Source organism: Salvelinus alpinus, chromosome 2, assembly GCF_045679555.1.
Source record: "Salvelinus alpinus chromosome 2, SLU_Salpinus.1, whole genome shotgun sequence".
Classification (NCBI taxonomy): domain Eukaryota; kingdom Metazoa; phylum Chordata; class Actinopteri; order Salmoniformes; family Salmonidae; genus Salvelinus; species Salvelinus alpinus.
In genome coordinates this window covers 113971442-113991726 of record NC_092087.1, presented here as the reverse complement: position 1 = coordinate 113991726, position 20285 = coordinate 113971442, and the positions used below count along the sequence as shown (strand labels likewise).

The following is a 20285-nucleotide window of genomic DNA, read 5'->3' as shown; positions in this document are numbered from 1 at the left end:
ACATCCAAAATAGATAGATTCCATGATGGTGAAACAAAGCTTCCTGAAGCATTGACTCTTTCCAGCCAATTGTGTCAAAAATAGGTTCATTACTCAAGGCTTTGAGCAACACAGAATTTAGAACAGCCAAATTATTATAGATGACGTCCCACACCGTAGCAGCATAGCCTTTATGTCATTATTATAGATGACATCCCACACACCGTAGCAGCATAGCCTTTATGTCATTATTATAGATGACATCCCACACCGTAGCACGTAGCAGCATAGCCTTTATGTCATTATTATAGATGACATCCCACACCATAGCAGCATAGCCTTTATGTCATTATTATAGATGACGTCCCACACCATAGCAGCATAGCCTTTATGTCATTATTATAGATGACGTCCCACACCGTAGCAGCATAGCCTTTATGTCATTATTATAGATGACATCCCACACCGTAGCAGCATAGCCTTTATGTCATTATTATAGATGACATCCCACACCGTAGCACGTAGCAGCATAGCCTTTATGTCATTATTATAGATGACATCCCACACCGTAGCAGCATAGCCTTTATGTCATTATTATAGATGACATCCCACACCATAGCAGCATAGCCTTTATGTCATTATTATAGATGACGTCCCACACCGTAGCAGCATAGCCTTAATGTCATTATTATAGATGACATCCCACACCGTAGCAGCATAGCCTTTATGTCATTATTATAGATGACATCCCACACCGTAGCAGCATAGCCTTTATGTCATTATTATAGATGACATCCCACACCGTAGCAGCATAGCCTTTATGTCATTATTATAGATGACATCCCACACCGTAGCACGTAGCAGCATAGCCTTAATGTAATTTACTAAACCACTGGCCGTGTTTGAGAGCATCAAATCCATGCTGCATTGTGGGTAAATGGTGACTGGCTGACTGATTTATAAATAATAATGAGTAGTTATTTATGATGTAAGGTGATTTGTAGATCAATCAGTTGCTTGCAATGTCGAACCAGCCCAATACCAAACCAATCAGGTGGTTGTTCGATGAAATGAATCTCCAGACGTCATTGATGACGTGCTGCTGATAAAGTGATACAGGCATCAACACAAAAAAAAGTTTACTACTTTCAATGCAGTGATTCAATTCAATTCAATTCAATTCAAACATAACATCCATATCGAAAAGTTGACAAAACAAAAAGGAGCAAGCAGGTTGATTTCCTCTGTCGTCTTGAGCCCACGGCAAGAAGGCACCAGAGCCTACCGTGCTAACGGGTTCCCACTAGATAACACAACCACACAGTTCATGAAAAGCATGAGGTGAAGCTTGAGCTAGATATCAACCTATCGAGCTAGTGTGACCTTCCTGGTCTCTCAAGTCAGTGAGTCAACACAGGAAGGAGCAATGGATGGATAGTTCATTTATTTCCAAAGCTGCAATGATGGGACACACACAGTATGGATGAATGATCAGTAGTGACGGGATATAAATAGCACTCTCACAGCAATTTTACATTAATCTGCACATTAATATACTAACAAAAAAACAATTGAAATGTCTATCAAAGTTATTGTGATCGTATAGTGGATTCCTAATGATTTCTAATTTACTATAATAAATGAAGCAATTGTTTACATGTGTCTCATATTCACTACATCAGAATAAACTGTCATCCATTTTACTAACAAAATATATCAAATTAACCTGGGCAATGACTCAATGTCCCCCTCTGGTGGCGAGGAAGTATAATACACCTAAACTAACAAAACCGGGCTGATAAACTGGCTGGTGTTCATGAATTTATAAAACATATACTCTATACATTTGTCATAAATGACCTGCATTGATGAGACACACAGTGTGGATGAATGATCAGTAGTCGACAGGGTAAAAATAGCACTCCTAAAGAAGATGCATTTTCCAGTTAGATACCAACTTGAAAGAGGGAACTTTAGCATAAAACCCACATGGAAACTGAGATTTGGCAAATAACATATAAAGAGAGGCTTATTTGACACCAAACCAACAACAGTAGTTACTAAAACATAAATTGCTAATGTATGATATAAAAGGTGGATTTTATGATGTAATGTCAACTTTATATATTTCTATCCCGGGACTATTCAATTTTGAACTCACCCACAGCAATTCTCCATAAATCTGCTGTGGATTACCCAGAATCCCGAAATAAATTAATACATATGTGATCATTCAAAAACATAACTGGTTGTGCGTATAGGGAACCAGATCGTGGACACAACTAAGTTACTAAGTCTTTAGCCACACTGTATTGTTACACTGGTGAGTAAAAACTTATGCTTCCTACACGAACTTTTTGTCTGAACATTATAATATATATTTTACTTCACACTAGCGTCATTGTCTTAAAGTCACACATCTCCATCGCAGTCAGAGGTTCAGACTGAGCGTTACCCACTCCAGTCAGCTGATGGCGGTGTGCGATTTTAAGGCAATTCTGTTAGTGTGACGTATAATCTAGTGGACGGAACGCAATGCTGTTAGTGTGACGTATAATCTAGTGGACGGAACGCTTCTTTCAGCAGCAGCAACAGTTAGTCAGACACCTCGGTAGCTTGCTAGACAAAATAGACGAACCCATAAAGCTCTTTAGACGCTATAGTGTATATTAGCCACTGTGTTTTAAACCCTCGTCTGTCGTCTAGTTAGTAAGTTATCCTATTTCATTTCATATTTACGGTGTTGTTGTTATTATTCAGCTGGCGGGCTGGTTAAGTTAGCATTAGCCTAGCTAGCTAACATCTCCGATCATGAGTTCACTGAATTACTCTCTTCCTGCTGAAGAAGAGACGGTCTGCTGGACGGAGAAAGAAGCTCTCATCAAAGAGGAGGAGGAAGAGAAGGATGTTACAATACAAAAACAAGTAGAGGGTGAGGCTGTTACAGGGAAAGAAGAAGAGAAAGACGTTACAGTGAAAGAAGAGGCGTTCAGAGTGAAAGAGGAGGAGGATTCAGTTTTTGAAGTGAAAGCAGAGGAGGGGGAGATTACGGTCTCATCGGAAGAAGAGGAGGAGGAAACTGGATATCTGGGCCCGATTTCCCAAACGCAATTTAAGGCATCCAGTGGTTCTAAAGATGAACTTAGCCATAAGATGGTTTTGAGAAACCGGGCCGTGATTACCACTGGTAAGTACTGTCTTAAATACAGAGGTACAAACTCTGCAGTTGTTGAACTGATGTTTGGTGTTAAAAGGGAAATCTGCAATTGCTACATCCATATTTTGACTTTAAATTATTTTTTTTTATAGCCATTGATTCTTGGAGAATATAACACATGCCTCATGAGCTTAGTTCAACTGTTGTACCCATCAGAATCCCAAATAAGCTTTTTTACTCCAATGTTTAGAAACAATGTAAATCAACACTGTATAGCCTCAACATGGTTAACTATAATGTTGATATCATGGATGGTCAGTCCTTTCATCCATAGGTCTGTCTATGAATTTGAGAGTAGTTAAATGTCTCCAGGCCCATCATAATCTTATTACCAAAACAGTTGTGGATTGAGAGCCTTGTTATTGTTTCAACTGCAGGTTGGTTGATTGATGTGTGGCTTTTTTCAAAGGGACAACCTAGTATTTAAACAGCAACAAAATGGCTGCCAAGAGACTTGGTTTGGTAAACAGCTGAGGGATGGGGCTGGAGAAATGTAACCACTCTCAAATTCATAGAGAAAGCTATTGTAGCAACCCTAACTCATTACCTAGCGACCTCGTCAAGAAGTTCAGACATCTTGGTGTAACAGTTATAAGGTGTTGGCTTGACAGTCGCTGGACCCAGGTTTGAGTTCAGCTCAGGGCTTCCCCACGAATTCACTACACTATGAATACAAGGACTGGCCATGCATGATGTCATAATGATAGTTTAACCAGGTTTCTAGGCTATATATTATATTCTAGAATTCCTCCATGATGTCATAATGATAGTTTAACCAGGTATCTAGGATATATAGTATATTCTAGAATTCATCCATGATGTCATAATGATAGTTTAACCAGGTTTCTAGGATATATAGTATATTCTAGAATTGCCAGTGAAGATTTCCTGTGGAGGCAAATTATTAGAGCTGTTGATAAGTCATTGTATAATATTCAGCCAATTTTTTTCATGCCTTTACACTAAAGGCAAGACATACCTAGATGCAATTACATTCATGAATTGGTTTGAAACCTTTGTTTTAAACCCTTCTCAAAGTTGGTGCCTTGACCGATTTGTAAAAAATGGTTTCTCATGAAATCTGTTTTTTTTATTTAATTTAAATGTAACCTTTATTTAACTAGGCAAGTCAGTTAAGAACAAATTCTTATTTACAATGACTGCCTACCCTGGACGATGCTGGGCCAATTGTGCGCCGCCCTATGGGACTCCCAATCACGGTCGGTTGTGATTCTGTAGTGGCGCCTCAAGCACTGAGATGCAGTGTCCGCTGCGCCACTCGGGAGCCCCAAAATCATGTTCTAGTGCTGTCCCCAACTAAAATACATCTTGGTCAACCAAGAGTCATCTGTTCTTTCTACCAATTGCCCAATGTGTTTTTATAAAATCAAATATACGTACTGAACTTGTCTGATGCTTTAAGCATTCTGTTTAATCTGATAATTAAGACACACAAATGACTCGAAGTCATAACTAGAGGGAGCCGCTCGTCAACATAACCCGAATAGGGGGAGCCGGTCGTCAGCATAACCTGACCAGAGGGAGCCGGTCGTCAACACAACCCGACCAGAGGGAGCCGGTCGTCAACACAACCCGACCAGAGGGTGCCGGTCGTCAACACAACCCGACCAGAGGGAGCCGGTCGTCAACACAACCCGACCAGAGGGAGCCGGTCGTCAACACAACCCGACCAGAGGGAGCCGGTCGTCAACACAACCCGACCAGAGGGAGCCGGTCGTCAACACAACCCGACCAGAGGGAGCCGGTCGTCCCCCCTCTGCTGCTGGACTTCATAAATTCTGCCGTTCTGCTCCTGAAATTTTCAGTACCAATCTGTGTGCCAGTTATGATTTTCATATGTTCATTTTACTGGAACAGTTTAATTTAATTTATAATAGTATCTCAAAATCATTGTCTGTGATTAATCTACATTCTATCTAAATCTAAATGAAAATTATAGAAATCTAAATGTAACTTTTATTGTTAAAAAGAATAGTCTACATAAAGCCTACAATTAAAAACATTGCATTCTGCAGGTAGAACATATCCCGATTTAAAAATAAATATCCTAGAAATTACATTGGCTGCAAATGGCCTGTCTACAACAAAGTTGAAACATTGTATCAACAATCAACTAGGTCAGGAAACTCGGATAGCAAGCTTGCAACATTGTATAAAATATTCTAGGCCCTCAGTTTCCTGCTCCAGTGAGTTCTGGACAGACACAGCTGTCGTCTATTTGTGCAAAGGATAAGAAGTAATCAGGTATTTTATGACATTTCCACTGGATCAGAGCATTACATTTTTCCCTTTCATGATGAGTGGTTATCGAAAGGGCGAGAGCTGGAAATATTTTACAAAAATTCTTTGAGGAACTATTGTCATTCGCAATTGATTTTGATTAGACTTTGTTTACTTGCTGTTTGGAGGTGAAGAAAAAGTTACTTTGAGAAGCTCCACAACTCATTAGTGGTGCAGCGTTAAGACAATGAGAAATACTATCAGACATCCCCAAATGGGCACATTTATAGGCCTACATTTGTGTGCAGTCCAGGTAGACTAGTCCTACTTCTTTATGCGTAATCAGGTGTGCGTCCTTACTCAACATTGACAGGAGTGTTTCAAACAAAAGACAATGAATAAATTGACAAAACTCACCCAGAAATCTGCTCCTTTTATGTGATGTAGAGGTTAACCCAGGCCCTGTGTGTCCCCAGGCATCTTGTAGGGTCAAGTCTGGGTGGTCTGCCATGGGCCGTTTCATTTAGTATCCGTTTGGGTCGGCATGGGGAATGATTGTATTTCCCCATAGTATGTTTTTCCGAAGTTGAATGACTGAAAGGGAGTGTAACTTTGATTATAATATCACTTCCCTGAAGGAGGGAAACGAGGTACAACACCTGTTTGTCCCCGCCCTTTCCTGTGTCGGTGAAGAGCGGGATTAACTTCTCTGGCAAACGTCCCACCGGCCAATAGCCAGGGAAAATACAGCACGCCATATTCAAATAACATGATATAAAAATCAGACTTTCATTAAATCACACATGTAAGATACCAAATTAAGCTACACTCGTTGTGAATCTAGCCAACATGTCAGATTTCAAAAAAGCTTTTCGGCGAAAGCATAAGATGCTATTATCTGATGATAGCACAACAGTAAACAAACAGAGTAGCATATTTCAACACTGCAAGCACGACACAAAACGCAGAAATAAAATATAAATCATGCCTTACCTTTGACGAAATTCTTTTGTTGGCACTCCAATATGTCCCATAAACATCACAAATGGTCCTTTTGTTCGATTAATTCCGTTGATATATATCCAAAATGTCAATTTATTTGGACCGTTTCATCCAGGAAAACACAGCTTCCAACTTTCGCCAAGTCACTACAAAATATATCAAAAGTTACATGTAAACTTTACCAAAACATTTCAAACTACTTTTGTCATACAACGTTAGGTATTTTTAAACGTTAATAATAGATCAATTTGAGGACGGGATGATCTGTGTTCAATACAAAAAGAAAAGAATCTGACGCAACTTTGTTCATAACGTGACTCTCTCCAATAATTTACTTCATGTGACCCTCATTTACGATAGCCCTACTTCTTCACTACACAAAGGAATAACCTCAACCGATTTCCAAGGACTGGTGACATCCAGTGGAAGCGATAGGAACTGCAAGCAAGTCCATTAGAAATCTGGTGTCTCTAAAAAACTCATTGAAAAGACAGTGACATCAAAAAAATACAAATTCTGATTGGTTTGTCCTCAGGGTTTTGCCTGCTACATAAGTTATGTTATTCTCACACTCTGAAGTTTAAGAAACTTCAGAGTGTTTTCTATCAAAATCGACTAATAATATGCATATCTTATATTCTGGGGATGAGTAGCAAGCATTTGAATTTTGGCATGCTATTTTTCCCGAAAGTGAAAAAGCTGCCCCCTGCCCTCGCGAAGTCAAATACGGAATAAATTCAAGCCTCACTCTCATCACCTGTGGGTGGCGGGGCTTCCAGCGAGGCGTGGATTTGATAGTATGTTGTACCTAGTTTCCCTCCTTCAGGGAACAGTAGTTATAGTCATAACGTGTGGATTTAATAGTATGTTGTACCTAGTTTCCCTCCTTCAGGGAACAGTAGTTATAGTCATAACGTGTGGATTTAATAGTATGTTGTACCTAGTTTCCCCGCTTCAGGGAACAGTAGTTATGGTCATAACGTTACGCGTGTCATATGATGAACTTAAATACGGGATCTTGCTGTCGGACAATTTTTTTGTATTCTGAAATGCACTCGACCTGCTTATCATTTAGTGGCTCCTTATGTTACGCTGGGGAATTAGTTTTCATGGGCACAGAAATCTGCTATTGTTTAGACCTTATAGCTAGAACCTCCATCAGAGGCTAACCAGCTAATTAGCTACTAGCTATTAATCATTGTTAGCCACTGCTAGCGGCCTTTCCCTTTTTTAGCTCAGACACCAGCCTCTTTTAGCCTGGATAACACCTGCCAGTCTGCACAGCGCGATATCAACCCTGAGCATATCGGACTGTTTTTCTCCATTACATCACCGTATTACTGCCGTAAGCTCTGGACCATTACACCGGATAATCGCAGCTAGCTAGCTGCCACACAGCTGATGCTTCCCAGACTCTTCACTAAGACGACTAGAAGCCACTACATCACCGTATTCCTGCCGTAAGCTCTGGACCTTTGCACCAGATTGGTTATAGTGGCTGACGCCCTTGTCCCGAAGCTAGCACCAGTAGCCTCGAGCCAGGCGCATCTCCCGGCTAGCGTAGTAATGACTACCTAACGGATTCCTTGGTTCATATATTGCTGTTCACTGGACCCTATGATCACTTGGCTACATAGCTGATGCCTGCTGGACAGTTCATTAATCACGGAACTCCATTTTGTTTATCTGTCAGCCCCAGCCTCGAACTCAGGCCCAGTGTGTAGTTAACTGACCCTCTCTGCCCATTCATCGCCATTTTACCTGTTGTTGTTGTCTTAGCTCATTAACTGTTGTCTTACCCGTTGTTGTCTTAGCTATCTCTCCCAATCAACACCTGTGATTGCTTCATGCCTCGCTTTATGTCTCTCTAATGTCAATATGCCTTGTATACTGTTGTTTAGGGTAGTTATCATTGTTTTATTTTACTGCGGAGCCCCTAGTCCCACTCAACATGCCTCAGAGAACTCTTTTGTCCCACCTCCCATACATGTGGTGACCTCACCTAGCATAACTGGTGCCTCCAGAGATGCAACCTCTCTTATCGTCACTCAATGCCTAGGTTTACCTCCACTGTTCTCGCACCCTACCATACCCCTGTCTGTACATCATGCCTTGAATCTATCCTACCACGCCCAGAAATCTGCTCCTTTTATTCTCTGTTTCCAACGCACTAGACGACCAGTTCTGATAGCCTTTAGCCGTACCCTCATCCTACTCCTCTGTTTCTCGGGTGATGTAGAGGTTAACCCAGGCCCTGTGTGTCCCCAGGCGCTCTCATTTGTTGACTTCTGTAATCGATAAAGCCTTAGTTTCATGCATGTTAACATCAGAAGCCTCCTCCCTAAGTTTGTTTTACTCACTGCTTTAGCACACTCCAACCTTGATGTCCTTGCCGTGTCTGAATCGTGTCTGAATCATGGCTTTGGAAGGCCACCAAAAATTCTGAAATTTCCAGCCCCATCTACAACATTTTCCGTCAAGATAGAACTGCCAAAGGGGGAGGAGTTGCAATCTACCGCAGAGATGGCCTGCAAAGTTGTATCATGCTTTCCAGGTCTAAACCCAAACAGTTCGAGCTTCTAATTTTAAAAACGAATCTCTCCATAAATAAGTCTCTCACTGTTGCCGCCTGTTATAGACCCCCCTCAGTTCCCAGCTGTGCCCTGGACACCAAATGTGAATTGATTGGCCCCATCTATCTTCAGTTTGTTCTGTTAGGTGACCTAAACTGGGATATGCTTAACCTCTCTAGGAGGTGTGGGACGCTACCGTCCCACCTGGCCAACATCCAGTGAAATTGCAGAGCGCCAAATTCAAAAACAGAAATACTCATTATAAAAATTCATAAAACATACAAGTGTTATACATCAGTTTAAAGATTAACAGTTACCAGCCAAGTAGAGGAGTTACACAAGTCAGAAATAGCAATAAAATTAATCACTTACCTTTGATGATCTTCATATCGTTGCACTCACAAGACTCCCATTTACTCAATAAATGTTAGTTTTGTTCGATAAAGTCTCTCTTTATATCCAAAAACCTCAGTTTTGTTCAGTAATCCACAGGCTCAAAGGCAATCATAACATCCAGACGAAAAATCTGAATAGTATCAGTAAAGTTCGTAGAAACATGTCAAACGATGTTTATAATCAATCCTCAGGTTGTTTTTAGCCTAAATAATAGATAACATTTCAAAGGTAAACAAGAACGGCGCATTCTGGGACACTGAATGGTTCACTCATTCGGAGTGGTCTTACTCTGTCAATTTTCAGAATACAAGCCTGAAACAATTTTTAAAGACAGTTGACATCTAGTGGAAGCCATAGGAAGTGCAATTTGAGTCCTAAGTCAATGGAATCTGTATAGGCAGTCAATGGAAAACTACAAAAATATAAAAATCCCACTTCCTGGATGGATGTTTCTCAGGTTTTCGCCTGTCATATCAGTTCTGTTATACTCACAGACATTATTTTAACAGTTTTGGAAACTTTAGAGTGTTTTCTGTCCAAATCTACCAAGTTTACTTTGGGCACGCTTTTCATCCGGAGGTGAAAATACCCTAGTGAGGTTAACACCCCCGCCGTCCTACAATCCAAGCTAGATGCCCTCAATCTCACACAAATTATCAAGAAACCCACCAGGTACAACCCTAAATCCGTAAACATTGGCATCCTCATAGATATTATCCTGACCAACTTGCCCTCCAAATACACCTCTGCTGTTTTCAATCAGGATCTCAGTGATCATTGCCTGCATCCGTTATGGGTCCGCGGTCAAACGACCACACCTCATCACTGTCAAACGCTCCCTAAAACACTTGTGCAAGCAGGCATTTCTAATCGACCTGGCCCGGGTATCCTGGAAGGATATTGACCTCATCCTGTCAGTAGGGGATGCCTGGTTGTTTTTTAATTGTAATTTCCTCACCACCTTAAATAAGCATGCCCCTTCAAAAAATGTAGAACTAAGAACAGATATAGCCCTTGGTTCACTCCAGACCTGACTGCCCTCGACCAGCACAAAAACATCCTGTGGCGTACTGCACTAACATCGAATAGTCCCCGCGATATGCAACTTTTCAGAGAAGTCAGGAACCAATACACACAGTCAGTTAGGAAAGCAAAGGCTAGCTTTTTCAAACAGAAATTTGCATCCTGTAGATCTAACTCCAAAAAGTTTTGGGACACTGTAAAGTCCATGGAGAACAAGGTTCCTAAAGATTGGAAAGCTGCCGCGGTCATCCCCCTCTTCAAAGGGTGTGACACTCTAGACCCAAACTATTACAGACCTATATCCATCCTGCCCTGCCGTTCTAAAGTCTTTGAAAGTCAAGTTAACAAACAGACCACTGACCATTTTGAATCCCACCGTACCTTCTCCGCTGTGCAATCCAGTTTCCGAGCTGGTCACGGGTGCACCTCAGCCACGCTCAAGGTACTAAACGGTATCATAACCGCCATTGATAAAAGACAGTACTGTGCAGCCGTCTTCATCAACCTGGCCAAAGCTTTTTCGCCTCTGTCAATCACCGTATTCTTATCGGCAGACTCAATAGCCTTGGTTTCTAAAATGACTGACTCGCCTGGTTCACCAACTACTTCTCAGACAGAGTTCAGTGTGTCAAATCGGAGGACCTGTTGTCTGTACCTCTGGCAGTCTATGGGGGTACCACAGGGTTCAATTCTCGGACCGACTCCTTTCTCTGTATATACCAACGATATTGCTCTTGCTGCGGGTGATTCCTTGATCCACCTCTACGCAGACGACACCATTCTGTATACATCTGGACCTTCTTTGGACACTGTGTTAACAAACCTCCAAACGTGCTTCAATGCCATACAACACTCCATCCGTGGCCTCCAACTGCTCTTAAACGCTAGTAAAACTAAATGTATGCTCTTCAACCTATCGCTGCCCCCCCCCTCCCTCCGTCCAGCATCACTACGATTCTGACATAGAATATGTGGAAAACTATAAATACCTATGTGTCTGGCTAGACTGTAAACTCTCCTTCCAGACTCACATTAGGCATCTCCAATCCAAAATTAAATCTAGAATCGGCTTCCTTTTCCGCAACAAAGCCTCCTTCACTCACGCTGCCAAACATACCCTCGTAAAACTGACTATCCTACCGATCCTTGACTTCGGTGATGTCATTTTCAAAATAGCCTCCAACACTCTACTCAGCAAACTGGATGCAGTCTATCACAGTACCATCCGTTTTGTCACCAAAGCCCCATATACCACCCACCACTAGGACCTGTATGCTCTCGTCGGCTGGCCCTCTCTACATATTCGTCTCCAAACCCACTTTCTCCAGGTCATCTATAAGCCTTTGCTAGGCCGCCTTCCCTCAGCTCACTGGTCACCATAGCAACACCCACCCGTAGCACACGCTCCAGGAGGTATATCTCACTGGTCATCCCCAAAGCCAACACCTCCTTTGGCCGCCTTTCCTTCCAGTTCTCTGCTGCCAATGACTGGAACGAATTGCAAAAATCGCTGAGTTTGGAGACTTATATCTCCCTCACTAACTTTAAGCATCAGCTATCTGAGCAGCTTACAGATCGCTGCAGCTGTACACAGCCCATCTGTAAATAGCCCATCTAACTACCTACCTCATCCCCATGTTTTTATTTACTTTTTTTGCTCTTTTGCACACCAGTAATTCTACTTGCACATCATCATCTGCACATCTATCACTCCAGTGTTAATTTGCTAAATTGTAATTACTTCACTTCTATGGCCTATTTATTGCCTTACCTCCTTACTCCATTTGCACACACTGTATATAGATTTTTCTATTGTGTTATTGACTGTACTTTTGTTTATCCCACGTGTAACTCTGTTGTTTTTTTGTCGGTCTGCTTTGCTATATATATGAGAAATATACAAATAAAATCTTTACTTTATTGACAACACCCAAATGGATACTGTCATTAACGTGGTTCTTCAATAATTACTTATAATTCTTCAAACATATTAAACAGGACATTCAAACAAGCCTTACAATTATAATCCAAAGTAGTGTGAAATGCACTCATAATCAACCTGGAAATAGAGGTTACTCCCCGGAGTTTTCCCCCATTCACATTCAGAATGCATTGTGAAAAACTAAAAGCTTTGCTCACCATTTTTGCTCCAGGCAGATATACTACATCCATAACTAGTGGTTTCCTCATTAGCAGATATACTACATCCATAACTATCGGTTTCCTCATTAGCAGGGAGGTGTTTCTGCAATCAAATTGTGTGCGCATCGCCCTTGTTCCGCAATTTTATTAAACACAGAAAGGGGCCAATATTGGAGACCAAAAGTCGTCTGACACACTGCTTAGAGTTTCAACAACATGAATAACTTATTTCTAGTCTACAATCATCGATCTTACTACTAAAATATGACTATTCTTGCTCATTTTAAGACAATTGTCAAATAATTTTAACATTCATTACAAACGTCAATTGTTGTACAACATCATGGCTACGCTGTTGGCATCACCTTTTACAGTGGATTTCCACTGTTGTGGGCCTTTAATCATCTGACTTTGTTGTTCACACAGGAGAGATACGTGACTATCGTGGATCCTCTGGGGAGCCTCAACAACCTCATTATGCTGACGAGGCAGAGAAGAGTCTCTCCAGATCAGAACACCTCAATAAACACCTGCAGAGATCCACAGGGAAGAGAACTCACTGCTGCTCTGACTGTGGGAAGAGATTCACCTCATCAGGCATTAAAATTCATCAGAGAACACACACAGGAGAGAAACCTTATAGCTGTGATCAATGTGGGAAGAGTTTTAGTCAATCTGGAGATCTGACAGTACACCAGAGAACACACACAGGAGAGAAACCTTATAGCTGTGTTCAATGTGGGAAGAGTTTTGGTAGATCTTGCCATCTGACTCAACATCTGATAATACACACAGGAGAGAAATCTTATAGCTGTGGTCAATGTGGGAAGAGTTTTACTGCATCTAGCAATCTGACTATACACCAGAGAACACACACAGGAGAGAAACCTTATAGCTGTGGTCAATGTGGGAAGAGTTTTACTGCATCTAGCAATCTGACTATACACCAGAGAATACACACAGGAGAGAAACCTTATAGCTGTGTTCAATGTGGGAAGAGTTTTACTGCATCTAGCAATCTGACTATACACCAGAGAATACACACAGGAGAGAAACCTTATAGCTGTGTTCAATGTGGGAAGAGTTTTACTGCATCTAGCAATCTGACTATACACCAGAGAACACACACAGGAGAGAAACCTTATAACTGTGATCAATGTGGGAAGAGTTTTGTTACATCTAGAAATCTGACTTTACACCAGAGAAGACACACAGGAGAGAAATTGAATAGCTGTGATGAATGTGGGAAGAGTTTTACTACTTCTGCCTATCTGACAGTGCACCAGAGAACACACACAGGAGAGAAACCGTATAGCTGTGATCAATGTGGGAAGAGTTTTACTACATCTGGCTCTCTGACTTTACACCAGAGAACACACACAGGAGAGAAACCTTATAGCTGTAATCAATGTGTGAAGAGTTTTGTTACATCTGGGCAGCTGAATGTACACCAGAGAAAACACACATAATAGAAATCTTATAGCTGTGATCAATATGGGAAGAGTTTTACTCAGTCAAACAACACCAGAGAATACACACAGGAGAGAAACCTCTTAGCTGTGACCAGAGGTAATCTGATAAAAGATCTCTGACTTAACATCAGAAAATACATGAAGCAGTTGTTTCATGATATCAATTAATTAATGTCACAATGTAGAATGTTTTAACATTGTAGTAGGAGTATTTTAATGATGTCACAATGTAGAAGCCTAAATGTTTGTCCCCTGTTCTAATGATTTCAACATGATATGGATATTAGCCTCAGGGGGAAATCCAGGCTCTGAATTGAATGAGTACTATTTATGTGATTTAGTAAGTACACATTATTCCCAGATTCAGTGTGGTTTTTGAGCTGCTAGTTTTAACAGGACGTGCAACCTCATCTCCCTCCTGTCACATAAATGATTTTAGCATGATATCGATGAGTTATGACAATAAGTGTTGCGTTCCTTTGTTTAGCGACCCCTACATTTAAATGCATTCCAACATCACGTACAACCTGATTTCCCCCCTAATATATTGACATTGTTGCCCTTCTTTTAGAATAGCAGGGTTCATTCTCAGATGTGCCAACCCAAATGTACTAGAGCATGACATTGGGGACTGGGCCCCGATCCAACAACATGCCTATAGAGTGATCCCTGAAAAGAGAGAGAAGCTCCGCAGTGAGGTGGAAAGTTACTACGGATATTGCAGGAGTTTCCTCTTGAAATCAGACACGTCCGTGTTAAGGACAACTTGGGTGCTGATTGTCTCAAGAATGGGCAGTCAAAAATATTTGTGTTTTGCGTTTAGCCAGTGCGTTGCCATGGATCACAATTTATTTTGACTGCACGGTTTTCCGTATTGAGTTTTGTTTGGGCTCGTTCCAAGGGGACGAGAGTTCTAGAAGCTAGTGAGTTTTAGGAAGATGAGAGTTCTAGAAGCTATTGAGTTCTAGGATTCTATTGAAAGAATAAGGATGTAAAAAATAATACGATTGTATATTATTATTTAGAAATACTTGTTTTTTCTTGTTTTTAATTGTTGACAGCCAGTAGACACTATGTTTATATTGTAGTTGATTATGTGAAATGAAAGTGGTTTTCTGTTGGGGGTGAGCAAACTCGTCCAACACAAATATAGGACATATTTGTTGTCTTAAGGGGGAAGGTGTTACAGGCTTTGGTTTTTCCATTTATGTTTTGAGGTTGGACTTTAGCGTGTATAGCTCGTTAGCACGTAGGGCGCACTGATTGGTGTCACCTCGTTAGTCAGTATGTGTTACACCTGTGCTGGCTTGTCCATCTTGTTAGTGGGAAGGTGTTTCACCTAAGCTGGTCCAGGTTCTATTTAAGAGTGTCTGGCCCAGTGCTCCAGTTGTCTTGATAGATGTGGAGAGTCAACACCTTTAGTTGCTCCACCTTTTTGGTTTGCTTCCTGTCTTTAAGTTTGGTGTGGGTTTTTCTTTTGTTTGCCTCTTCTTGGGCAGATTTAGTGGGTCTCATGGTGGGTGTCTTTTAGGTCCCAGTTGTTGTTACTAAGTTTAGTTTTTCAGTTATTCTGTTTTTTATCCTCTTATGTTTGTGTATTAAACATTTGTTTATTTTCATAGTTTTTTCCTGTGAAGCCATTGTGTTGCATCCATGTCTGAAATGTGCTGTGTAAATTAAGCTTGATTTGATTTGAACATATTGCAAAACAAATTAATCCAATGACTGACCAATCAACAGACTCTTGGTCCATCTTAGTATGAAAAACATTTTCAATCCCACTTTTCCAGCCTGCTGAAAGCGTGGTGGAGTGGTAAACACCACCCCCGGCTCTACCAGGGGCTTGAGGTGGTCTCCCACAGCTCTGCTTATGTCATGTTCTGTGGCCTTGCTGTTCCATTTCTTGACTGCCCCTGCAACACAGAAAGAAACACATTTAGTCATATTATATAAAACACTCAAAGTAATGGATATGGAGCATCTATGGCCTCAGTTACACCTGGCACCTAAATGTGATTTCTGTCATCCGATCACACTAAGCTCCATTAGGTTCAGAGCTAACAGGATGAGCCTTTGACGCAGTCAGGCCACCAAATATGCATAAGCAATGTAAAGAGATGTGGGGGAAAGTACATTCTACACAAATTACCTTCATAATATCAAAGAACAAATGTGTGTGCCTGAGGGGAAATTAACTTTCATACAGCCGAAAGGGGTGAGAAATTGCACCAGTATCAGTGGAAAATTTGCACTAATGTAAGTAAACATGGATGATGGAACATATTACCTTTTGCTTATGTGATGAACCGCTAAGGGGACATAAATATTTACCATCTAAACCATGTGTGACCTCTGGCTGTAGAAGTGTTCTTCCTAACCAGTCCCTCAACAGCTCTCTGACTGAGCTCAACCCTCACTGGGTCTTCAGAGGAGAGGAAGGCTGAGGAGGGATGGAAGGATGAATGGATCAGTCAGTCAATAAAGTGTAGAGCTGCTGTCTGACAAAATCACTATTTTAGTAGTTCATTAAAGTAAATAATGCTTTATGACTGATGAATACCAACTATCAATCACTTAGATCATGTATTTTCAGGTAGAGATACATCCTTGGGAAGTCCCTAGCCCGTTGAAGTTGACATTTAAAAGGGTTAAGGTTAGGGTTTAGGGTAGGGATGTCCCAAGGATCCCGTATAGCATTGACCATTGTGCCTTCTTCTGTCTCTTTTACATAGCAGGTGATGGGTTCTGACTTCTGAACTTGAAAATATGAAATATCCTTATTATGTGAAATTGAATGAAACAATAATGTATGTTGATGCTAATATGATGTACAATATTCCATGATGTTTCTATATGATAACAATAGCGTAATATATTTAATATAATGTACAATATTCCATAATGTTTCTATATGATAACAATACCGTAATATATTTAAAATGCCATATACTATTTTTTAACAGTTTCACTAATACATTTTTATTAACTTAATTATTATGATTCAACGTCAGTTCACCGTCTCACCTCATACTGTATTGGAGCAGCAGCAGCTGACTGCCCAGTTCAACATCAGTTCACCGTCTCACCTCATACTGTATTGGAGCAGCAGCAGCTGACTGCCCGGTTCAACATCAGTTCACCGTCTCACCTCATACTGTATTGGAGCAGCAGCAGCTGACTGCCCAGTTCAACATCAGTTCACCGTCTCACCTCAGCTGACTTGGTCGTTGATGCTAATCATCATGTGTTGAATCTGAGAGTAAATAGAGCCGACTACAACTCTAAAAATGAAGGGTTCAACTGGAGTTGTTCTCAGATCCCCTAAGAACCGCAGGGTTCTTGGTCAATGAAAAACAGCCCCAAAAGGTTCTTCAAAGAACTTGTTAGAAGGTGGGTTCATCGAGGAACCTCCGTTGTTGCTGGACTTCTTCCGGGAACTTCGCAATTACAACTGAAAACGATGGTGACAAGTTTGGATGCGACAACAAGTTAAAAAGGTTAAGTTGGGTTGATGTTTGGCTCTGAATATGTCTCGAAATAATTTATTATAATAATAATATAACATAATAATGAATAACGAAGACAATTCTGGTTGTCTGTGAATAGCTTCCATAACGTTACTATAGCTAATTACCGTAAATATTAGAAAGCCGGGTTTGACCGTCGGCGTTGTATGAGCTACAGTACAGTACCGTTATCTAGCTAGCTAACGTTATGTCCTAACTAGGCAGAACTAGGTTTGGATTATTTCCCTCAACTATATTCTTTCCCATATATATTGTATATCGTTTCCATAAAGCCAACATGGCTTTACACTCATTAACGTACGTTTCCAATCTAGAGCAGTTCTCACTTTTGTGAGAATGAACTAGCTAACGTTAACTAACTAACGAAGGACGGTGACCTGTCCAGACGAGATGTTACAACGAACTGAATCGTCAATGGAGGTCTTCCTCTTTATATAGCCTGCTACAGCATGCAATACTATTAACTCACAAGGGGGCATAACGTTACATGTACAATACTATCCAATTTTGGAAACGTTACATGTACAATACTGTCCCATTTTGGAAACGTTACATGGACAATACTATCCCATTTTGGAAACGTTACATGGACAATACTATCCCATTTTGGAAACGTTACATGGACAATACTATCCCATTTTGGAAACGTTACATGGACAATACTATCCCATTTTGGAAACGTTACATGGACAATACTATCCCATTTTGGAAACGTTACATGGACAATACTCTCCCATTTAGGAAACGTTACATGGACAATACTATCCCATTTTGGAAACGTTACATGGACAATACTATCCCATTTTGGAAACGTTACATGGACAATACTATCCCATTTTGGAAACGTTACATGGACAATACTATCCCATTTTGGAAACGTTACATGGACAATACTATCCCATTTTGGAAACGTTACATGTACGCCCCCTTGTGGAGGGAAATTAATATCTTAGATGGTAGCTGTAGATGGGATTCAAATGCATAATGGTATTAATACAGTGTCTAGACTACCTCTTTTGTATAAATGCCCTTCAGACTCCAAACACAGTATTGCCACACAGCAAAATGTTGCGTATAATCTTTCGAGTCAGCCTGATCAATTTTTAAACAATTTGTGAACAAAGATATCTTGAAATGTGATATTAGGCCTGTATGGCAGTACTGTTACTGTATGGCAGTACTGTATTGGCTAGTGCTTTCTCCAATATGTTCTTCTATTTTACTTTCAATTGTATGTCGATGCCATTTATCTTTCAATATATATTTTATATATATATATATATTTTAATGCTTGTAAGACTATTCTTTGACACATTTTCTCTTCCTTTGAAATTCTTATAAGACAGAACATGGACACAATACAATTGGGATCAAGAAGAAGGTACAGATATGTTGTAGGACAGCTGCATTTGAAGTGTACATTCAACCTACATAGCAGTCAATATGTAACGGATGTGAAATGGCTAGCTAGTTAGCGGGTACGCGCTAACAGCGTTTCAATCAGTTACGTCACTTGCTCTGAAACCTAGAACTAGTGTTTCCCCTTTCTCTGCAAGGGCCGCGGTTGATGTGTGCAGAGGGTCCCTGGTTCGCGCCCGTGGGGACGGTCTAAAGTAATACTGTTACAAATACAAACTGAATCTTCATGGGAACATTTGTTATGTTCTTTGTTAATTGTATGTGTATTAATCTTTTCTTACTTTTGTTGACATATTTCACCGCTCTTCACTCCTTTACTGCACATCGGTGGAAATCCATTTCACCATGAGAGTGAAATCCCGCTGGCCTTTGATGGGGAGAACATCCACGCCCTCGAGGACGTCCCCATGGGACTTGGGGCTCTGCTAGGGCTGTATTTTTATTTTCCCTTAAAATTGCCCAAAATGTCAGAAAAACACTTATGTTGTTAAGTTACTGTGTTCTGGGGAGAAGAGAAGTTGGGGTGAAGTTACCAGGGCCGGTCATAAAGATGGAAAACTTCCTAACATAACTAAGTGGATACGATGTACACACTAAAGCTGAAAAATCTGTATTTAGCATCAAGTCTACAATATTGTTAGTTTACCTATGATTCATTTTTAATGTATGTTGTTTTCATTGTACATTCTATTTTATATATTTTAAATGTCATGAAAAGCACTATACAAAGTAAATTTATTATTTATTATGGTCTGACATGTCTGCAGAAATGTTGCAATTTTGTAATGTGTTAAGTTTGGTAAATTGTTTTGCAAATATTAATTCACATTTGTGGTGCCACTAAATAAACAATTAATTATTTAAATCAATATTGTTAATATTGTTATTATTAAAATATGTTTTTATAATGGAGGGAGGGTGGACAGGAAGTTAAAAAAATGAACCCCAAAATGTTCTTTGAGGAACCATGATAAGGGGTTCTTCAAAGAACTTTTAGGGGTTCCCACAAAAGGTTCTTTGAATAACTTTTAGGGGTTCCCTCCACTGTTTCAATTTGAAGAACCCCTAAAGGATACTCCAGGAACCTTTACTTTTTAGAGTGTATATTGATAAAAGTCACCTTGTCCGAGAGACATTTACATAGTTATACACAGCCCAATTTGAGATGACTATTTTGGGGCGAAAAGCGGCCACAACAGACAGACCTGATATGGCCCATAATTCAACGTCCTTGGACGTCACGGGCTGAGTGGGTATGACCAAAGTTATTCTATTTAGCTGCACTTTGTATTAC

The 20285-nt window shown here is 40.5% G+C and overlaps 2 protein-coding genes across 2 annotated transcripts in view; one reads left to right on the top strand and one right to left on the bottom strand.

Annotated features, from left to right (window-relative positions):
• The window catches only part of LOC139548844 (zinc finger protein 180-like), a 274302-nt gene that overhangs the window by 177539 nt on the left and 76478 nt on the right, over positions 1-20285 (bottom strand). The gene's annotated exons all lie outside the window — the stretch shown is intronic.
• Positions 2524-15666, top strand: LOC139548592 (zinc finger protein ZFP2-like). Its single transcript, XM_071358379.1, has 2 exons — positions 2524-3166; positions 13000-15666. The coding sequence occupies exons 1-2, from the start codon at positions 2791-2793 to the stop codon at positions 14040-14042; spliced, it is 1419 nt and encodes a 472-aa protein (XP_071214480.1). The 5' UTR covers positions 2524-2790; the 3' UTR covers positions 14043-15666.